The sequence below is a fragment of the Nannospalax galili genome, unplaced genomic scaffold, assembly GCF_000622305.1.
Source record: "Nannospalax galili isolate Female #2095 unplaced genomic scaffold, S.galili_v1.0 scaffold620, whole genome shotgun sequence".
NCBI classification, from domain to species: Eukaryota; Metazoa; Chordata; class Mammalia; order Rodentia; family Spalacidae; genus Nannospalax; species Nannospalax galili.
In genome coordinates, this window is record NW_008346824.1 from 902,736 (window position 1) to 911,408 (window position 8,673).

The 8,673-nt window shown below is 38.8% G+C and overlaps 1 protein-coding gene across 4 annotated transcripts in view; it reads right to left on the reverse strand.

The window, feature by feature from the left end:
- Nucleotides 1–5,621, reverse strand: part of Tmem71 (transmembrane protein 71) — a 38,691-nt gene extending 33,070 nt beyond the window's left edge. For 3 of the 4 annotated variants that reach the window (XR_003851113.1, XM_029568361.1, XM_029568363.1), the window contains exons 1-3: nucleotides 5,372–5,621; nucleotides 3,873–3,949; nucleotides 2,339–2,399 (exon numbers count right to left, since the gene is read on the reverse strand). Coding sequence is in view for 3 of the 4 variants with exons in the window: in XM_029568361.1 (XP_029424221.1) it covers nucleotides 2,339–2,399; nucleotides 3,873–3,912 (101 nt within the window). In the remaining variant the exon portion in view is untranslated. Of the gene's footprint in view, nucleotides 1–2,338; nucleotides 2,400–3,872; nucleotides 3,950–5,299 lie in introns of all 4 variants that reach the window. The other variant, XM_029568362.1, reaches the window with a different exon arrangement.
- Between the last annotated feature and the right edge of the window lie 3,052 nt (nucleotides 5,622–8,673).

Genomic DNA, 8,673 nt, shown 5'->3' on the forward strand with positions numbered 1-8,673 from the left:
GATATATAGATAGATAGATGATAGATAGATGATAGATGATGATAGATAGATTGGTAGATAGATAGATAGATTATAGATAGATGATAGATAGATGATAGATGATGATAGATTGGTAGATAGATAGATAGATTATAGATAGATGATAGATAGATGATAGATGATGATAGATTGGTAGATAGATAGATAGATTATAGATAGATGATAGATAGATGATAGATGATGATAGATTGGTAGATAGATAGATAGATTATAGATAGATGATAGATAGATGATAGATGATGATAGATAGATTGGTAGATAGATAGATGATAGATTGGCAGATAGATAGATGATAGATAGATGATAGATGATGATAGATAGATTGGCAGATAGATGATAGATAGATAGATAAATGATAGATGATAGATAGATGATAGAGATAGATATGATAGATAGATAGATGATAGATAGATGATGATAGATAGATAGATAGATAGATAGATAGATAGATAGTGATAGATGATAGATGATGATAGATAGATTGGTAGATAGATAGATAGATGATAGATTATGATAGATTGGTAGATAGATAGATAGATGATAGATAGACGATAGATAGATGATAGATAGATGATAGACATGACAGAGAAATGATAGATAAATAGATATAGATAGATGATAGATAGATTGGTAGATAGATAGATGATAGATTGGTAGATAGATAGATGATAGATAGGTAGATAGATAGATAGATAGATAGATAGGGATCTGATAAAAAAGAGACCCCAGTAAGAAATTACTTGTTCAAGACCTTAATGCTACTGAGGGGAAGAGGTGAGATATGAATCTCTGTCTTTTGCCTCCTACCCTAGGCTTTTCCCTCCCTATCATTTTGCCTCCTCAAGAATTAATGGAGTACCTATAATTCACTGAGCACTTAGGGGACTGCTGAACTCTAGGCCTGTATTTCTACTTGCACTCTAATTTCTGAGTTTCAATCTTTGATAATTATCAATTAAAGTTTCTCTAACCCCTGGGCACTTTCTCTCTCTGATATCCTTAATTTTTCCTCAATATTCTTTATTGAAAATTAAATGCAAATGCTTTTGTAACATCAACATTATATTAAGAGTCTTCTCAGTAATATCAAATATTTTCAATGGTTAATAAAACTACTTCTACACTTCAAATATGCCAGAAGAATTGTAGCAGCTGATTGATTCTCAATAGGTTCTTTCTTTGCAATGGGTTTCAGAAACCCAGTCTCACATACAACCACCTACTAGCTCTACTGTCCAAAGACCAAGTCCTTTCTTGTCTTGAATGATGATTAACCAGGTCCTGGAAGAGTTATGCTTCCTAAGATAACACAGACTGGTCAGTGTTGGCGAAGAGACAACCCCACTATAGCCCTTTAAAATTATAATTATTCATACACTGAAAGATTGTAAAAATGTGTCTCATTCCTTTCTATATATTCCTCCAGGCATCACTGAATTTGTAACTTTTTTTCCATTTTAAAGTCTATGAACAATTAATATATGCTCTTGTTATTAATGAAATATTACTTAATGGATATTATATATTGAACATGCACTGTGGGTCTGGCCCCAATTGTTTTACATTGTCTGCTCTTCATAGATCTCCTTAAAAGCTAAGTATCATTATGAAGATTCAGAAGGACAAATTACTTGAATATTTACATAGTGCGTAACTGAGCTGGGATGCAACTCTAGTTAAATCAGTTTGACCACAGAGTATGAATTTACATGTTCTGCTTGTGCATCCCTAGCTGACTCATATGGAATGTGGTGTCAGGAGGCCTAAAATTCACAGTATGGGAAAATTCTAATATAAGTGTTTGAGCCTTTGTACTGAAGGCACATTTCAGAAAACGCTGGAGGAAATTGCAATCGATGCCCATAGAATGAATGAAAGATGGATGGAAGTCCACAAAGAAAAATAAAGGGAGATTCTATCATGATATTGAACAAAAACGGCAGAATCTACTTGTTTTGTGGAAGATGAAATGTGGCCATCTTGTGCATTGGTGAATACTGTGGCTCTTGTAAAATGTGATAAGAAGGCAAATTTAACAGAACAACAGTCTCTAAGTATTTGATTTAGTTTCTCCATTCAAAAAAGAAACACTTTATCCCTGCCTGTATAGTCACACACTCACAATAAAAAGAAAAAGAAGCCATCCTTAGACTAGGCATTTTTAGTCTGTTAATGCATGAGATTGAAAATATATAACCACACCAAGCCCGGATGATGGATAAAAGATTTTTAAATCAGGATAAAAATCAGATGTACAGGAAGGGAGTTTGATTTAACTGAGAAAAGCCCCATGACGTACCTTGGGAAAATGCACGTGGGGGACAGCTCTCCACCAAGTCCTCTGTCTGACCTAGAGGAATCTGATAAGAACATGAAAACTAAGTTTTCAACATCTCAACAACATGTATGATCAACAACAGAGGTGACATGTGAGCAGATGTGAATAGAATCTACCAACTTGTCAACAATCCCCTATGGGAAACATGAAATAATCTACAGATGCCTGTCTTCTGTTCCTTCTCACACTCCAAAGTGTTTGACATGCTCCTTGGTATAGGGTGATAAATCATATCATCAAATTGAGCTTATTAAAGGAAGGGAGAATGGATCTTGCATGAAGTTGTAGGAAACCAAAATCAATCACTCAATGTTTGTAGCTTACTCCCTAATGTACAAAATGCAATCACTGGCCAAGATCTTCCTCAGTAGTGTTTTTTAAGATGTTTATACTGTAGTGAGCAGAAGGCATTAGTAAGGAGGGAAAATAAAGTTTTGATTTCTTGTATATGAGTGTATGTGTGCATGTATGTACAGGTGAGCATTCACGTGTGTGCACATGTGTGTAGAGGCCAGAGAGTTGATGTTGGATGTTTTTCTCTGTTATATTCCGCCCTATATTTTGAGACAGGGTCTCTCACTGAACCTGTAGTTCGCCAATTCAACTAGACTGCCTCCCCAGCAGTAGGATTGTGTGTGCACACCATCATGCCCAGCTCTTTACGTGGGTGCTTGGGATCCAAACTCACGTCCTTGTGCTGTGCTGGTATGGTGAGCACTTTATTGACAGAGCTATTGCCCCCAGCCCTGGGTTTTGAGTTTAATTTTTTTAAATGTTATTCTAAAAGACCTGAGGCCCATGAAGTCTTCATTAAAGAAAAAGATCCACTCATGTATTCTGGCTTTAACCATAGGCATGACAACGTCCTTCACTTGGGGAGAAGGTTGCAGGTGATGAATCTTTTAAACATATCACAGAATTTTATGACAAGCAGCGATGGTGTCAAGATTTCTAACAGCCCAGCTCAGTGTAACTTTATTTTCTTACTGACAGTTACTACCTACAACAAAGCAAGGCATTTAAGCTGTCAGCTTGGGGTAGTTGTTTATTAAGAGAAAACCGAGGGTGTGTTACCAAGAGTTAGAAATGGGGTTTGGGGAGAAAAATAAGAAGAGGAAGGAAGAGACTTGAAACCACTACCGTTTTAACAACGCCCTTATTTTCTGCAAGTAGCTATCAAAATCTTCCAGCATTTTTAGAGACAGTTTTGCATCTTAATAGTATATGATAAACAGTTTCCTTTCATATTTATGCACAGGCATCTAAGAAACGGTGATTTTTTTTTTTAATCCTAAAAGGGAAAAAAAAAATATCACATTTCTCTCAAGGAAAAAAATGAAGTGGAAATCATTGCCAAAGCACAAACTGGTATTTAAGAAGCACAAGCTACTGACAGATGGTTAATGGTCTGAGTATCAGCAAAATCAAAGCAAGGAAATTACTGAGAGGACTCTAATCGTTCAAAGATAATTGCACAGAGCAGTTCTGCGTTTACTTGCTACTGGTGTCGACATCAGTTGAGAGACTCGGTACATCTTGGGAAGGCCTCTTGTTCAGACTTCACAGATTTTTCTGCAAAAGATGTTTTTAAAAAAAAGATGGACTATATATTAAAAATAGAAAAATGATGCCAAAACAGATGGCATCTACTAATTGCACTAGTCAGATTTGTTTGCTGAAATAGTACAGAGAATCAGGATTGAAGACAGCAGACCAGATTGTGGGGCTTCAGTGAGGTGGAGTCTGCTTCAAAGACTTCTAATTCTATTTTCCATTGTCTCATTCTTTAAATCTGAATATTCTGTAAATAAGGACAACGTTTTGGGGGGAAAGCAACACCTTCAAAGGTTGATTTGTCATCCAGATAAAATAATGAGAATAAAATAAGAAATCTTAAAAATGCCTAGTTCTAGAGCCCTTGAACAAACTTGTATGTAATTAAAGTATCCAGCAGAAAGCAGCTTCCTTATCAAGTAGCAAACAGCACTTGGGTATCAGTGCCTGTCTTTTTGCTTAACAACTTGAACTACTGACAAGTGGCCATAGAGAGGGCCTGTGCTCTTTGGGGTGGCTATCAGCTTGGACATTCCTAAAGAGCATAAGCTGCCCTGAGCTACAAATAGCATAACACTGGGCAGATTGCAAAACTCTGTTCTTATGGAGGTACAATTCACTTTTTCAACTACAAATTAAGCACACATCAAAGTGTGTAAATTATGTAAACTTTGACCAGTTACCGCCCATCAAATTGCACTGTCTTGCAGTACTTATTCAACATTCTTTATATCAGTGCCCTAACAGCCTTTAAAGGTGAGACTGCAGTCTTTTCTTATTAGGGAGCTCTGCCCATGCTTTCTATAAACATGATATTAGTAATGGAAGCATAAGGCAATAAATCAATCATGCCAATTCTAGAACTCCAAATAGATTATTTCAATAATGTATGTACAAACCTTTTCAGAAATTTTATACCCCAGCTTATAAGAGCTTTTTAAAGATGACCAGAGAAGCTTCTGGCATCCCCTGGAAGAACTCTAAATCGAAGCACACATTTTTTAAAAATCACCTGTTTGGATCATAAGATAATATTGTTCGCAGTCAAACATATTAGCATGTCCCATGTCCCATGTAGTTTTCACTTTTTATCAATGTCATATAAACATGCCTCACCCAGATTACTCTTAGTTTCACCCAAGCAGTAAGCTTACTTTTAAGCCAAGACCTTCTGCAGCAGAAAGCAAGGTCTTATTGTTTTGTCTTACAAATGTATGCAGCTGTGTAGACAAAGCATAATGACAGTTGATAAAGGATTAGTAACTGTGAAAACAACTTGTGTTAACAGCTCCAGAAACTTTTCAATGGAAACAGACTCTGTCTACCAGTTCCCTCAAAGCGACACATGCATCTGTTCTGAAATATAACCTTCTCATATGTAACTCCTCCACAGGGAGTCCCCAGACTCTTCTCCCAACTGATAAACGACAGAATAATTACTGAAATCTGAAGCTTCCCTGTAGTCAACAGTGCAGCAATCCAGACTGAGCAGTCCTTCAGCTGAAAGTTCAGTCAGAATGTCAACAGGTGCAGAAATTGCTTGACAAAGGCAATCCAGTCTTCCCGTCCGATGGAAGCTGCCCACATCCCGCCTGTGTGTAGGCATCCACAGAGGACTTTGCTCATTGGTGGCCTCTGGATCTTTCAGTTGTTTCCTAGAATAGCACAGAATATCATTCTTGGGAAAGTCAGCCCCGCAGCCCTGCTTGTTTACTTTCAAAAACAGCCTGTCTGCGTAACCAGAGGCAGGGCAGCAGAATGAGGTCATAACTTCCTGTGGAGTTCATATCAGTGGTGTTCACACATGGTGAAGACTGCAGGTAGCATCTGGCCCCAGCAAGCAGAATTAGGCCAGGTGTATATTCCATGGTCATTGAGGGGTGCTTCTTAGAACTACCATATCACCTGCATCTCAAAGACCATGTGAAAATCTTTCAGCCAAGCAGCTCTGCCCATTTGTCATCTTCTGGTCACATTCAATCATGAGCAGTATACAGTCAATGTCCTTTGTCCAACTCACTTAAATATATGGAAGACAATAAACCAATGCTACTAAATTCAGGATTCCAGTAAAGAACATGATTTTCTGAAAAATTCAAGTAATATGTTGAACCAACAAAAGTTGGATTTTTCTGAATACTCAATGAGCAGCACTCTACATTTAAATTTTAGTGGAACGCAAGGAACTTGACATTGTGCATCCTTACACATGTATGCTACTCAAGCAATAAAAGAAATATCCATCCCAGGAACACTGAGGTAGCATTAGGGAGTGGAAAGAGTGTGTTTCATAATCACAAAGGCTGACATTCAAAGAGTGTAGCCTACCTTAAGCTTATTTATAACTTAGCCCCTTTGAGTTGCAATTTTCTCGGTTTTAAATGTAATAATACATACCTCCCAGGTGACTTCGGGAATTAAATGAGAGGTGGAAGACAGAGATAGTTGGGTACTTGTACAAATGCTCAAGATGTATTCCTTATTAGATTTGTAAACTCACTTCTCTTTAGAGACCTTGACTGGTAAGTCTGGTAGAAAAACTAATCCCACTCATTCTTGGAGTTCCAAAGCTGAAGCTTTCAGGAGGATTCAGATTCTGATAGAACAAGTCCTGGGTTTATGTTCTTAACCTAGAAGCAATAAGATCATGTCAATGTGTTCAGGCATTTTCTATGAGTCAGACACTGCATGAAATACTACACTTTCAAAACCTTGTGTAAACTTCAGAAGGTCAGTATGACAGATAATATTTATTGATTGCCAACTTTACAGAATTTAGAATCACCAAAGAAACAAGCCTCTGGGCATGCCTGTGAAGGATTGTCTAGGTTAGGTTAGGTTAGCTGAGATGGTAAAACCTGCCTTAACTGTAGGTGGTAGTCTTCAGCGGGCAGGAGTCCTGTACTGAATAACAAGGAGAAAGGGAGCGAGCACTTGCATTCATCTCCCTCTGCTTCCTGACTGGATGCAATGTGACCCGCTGCCTCACACTCCTGCCACCATAATTGCCCCATCATAATGACTGTTCCCTAGAACTTTGAGCCCAAATAAACCCTATCCTAAGTTGCTTTTGCCATGGTATTTTTTTAACAATAAGCAAGTGACTGATAGTCTGGCGAGTATCCCTCCCCGTGAACAGGAGGGAAGGTCAGAGCTTTTACGTGGGTCTTCCACTAAACACTACTAAGGGTCCACCCCGGTGCCTCCAGTTGCTCTCCTGTATTCAGCCTCAATCATCTGTTGGAATCAAGGAACTCAATGTCCCCTCTGCAGCAGTTTATCCCCCGAAAGTCACAGGGCTGTCTTCATGCCTCCCTTGCCTCTTTACTGCCTCCTGCTGACTGTCATGCCTTACCCTGCCTGACTCAATTCTGCTCCTCAGGAATTCTCAGACTATAATACGCCCTGCAGTGCATTCTTTGTCAGGATCAACCTGTTCTTCAGCTTGAAGAGGACAGAATATTACCGTTCTCATTTCTGTAGCCCCAGTACTGAGAACAGTACAGGTTCTCAATTCATACATGTAGAATAAGAAAATTAATTAAATCCAGAAAGATATGACTTTAGAACATTTGATTGGCATTTTATAAATGGGTACTTCTAAAAGTGTTTTCCACAGTATTCTCAGTCCTCCTGTTAACAGAGTCTGTGTGTGTAGATGGGGAAGGGATAAGTAAGAACATATACAAATACCCAGATATATACACACAGAGACACACAGACATAGACACACACAGAGACACATTCAGAGAGACAGAGAGAGAGGGAGAGAGAGAGAGAGGGAGGGAGGGGGAGAGAGAGAGAGAGAGAGAGAGAGACAGAGACAGAGACAGAGACAGAGAGACAGAGACTAAAAGTGAAATAAAACTCTGCTTCTTTATTTGATTTGGTAAAATAGCAACATATAGTAATTATTACCATCAATGAAATTGTGTGTATAAAGTAGAGCTTAAAACCACACCTAGCACCTAATTGCTGAGTTGAAGGTAACTGTGACTTCTGTGTTTGTATATGACCACTTTGTCCCTCGTCTCTGATGCCTTGGGTATCAGATTCTCAGGTTCTCTAGGAAAAGCTTGGTGTCTCCTTTCAGCTGTCCCACCTGTCTTGACTGATGACCATTTGGTGGGCAACTAACACTACAGTCCTCCATTGTAATGATTTCCATAAATGAATTGGGGAAAAGTAAAGAAGACAGGGCTAAGGTGCAGCTTATTTGCAAGAACGCTTGTCTAACATGCACGGAAACCCTGGATTTGAACCCCAGGACCACATAAGCCAGGCATGTTGGTGAAAACTTCTAATATCAACACTTAGGGGGTTTTGGCAAGGGAATCTGGAGTTCAAGATCATTATTGGCTATGTAGTGACTCTGAGGCCACCTTGGACTACCACACAGACACACACAGAGACACACACAGAGAGAGAGAGAGAGAGAGAGAGAGAGAGAGAGAGAGGGAGAGGGAGAGAGAGAGAGAGAGAGAGAGAGAGAGAGAGAGAGAGAGAGAGAGAGAGATCCTAGAAAAATTAAACTTTAAAAAAATGGAGGTCCAGGGCATGGTTCAGTAGTAAGGTGCTTCTCATACAAGAAGGACCTGACTTTGAATTCCAAAACCCATGTGAAACTGGGCTCAGTACCACTTATCTATAAACCTAGTGCTCCTGTGGTAAGATAGGAAGCAGACACAGGAGTCTTCAGAAACTTGTGGTCCAGCTAGTCTGGCATATTCAGCAGCAAAAAG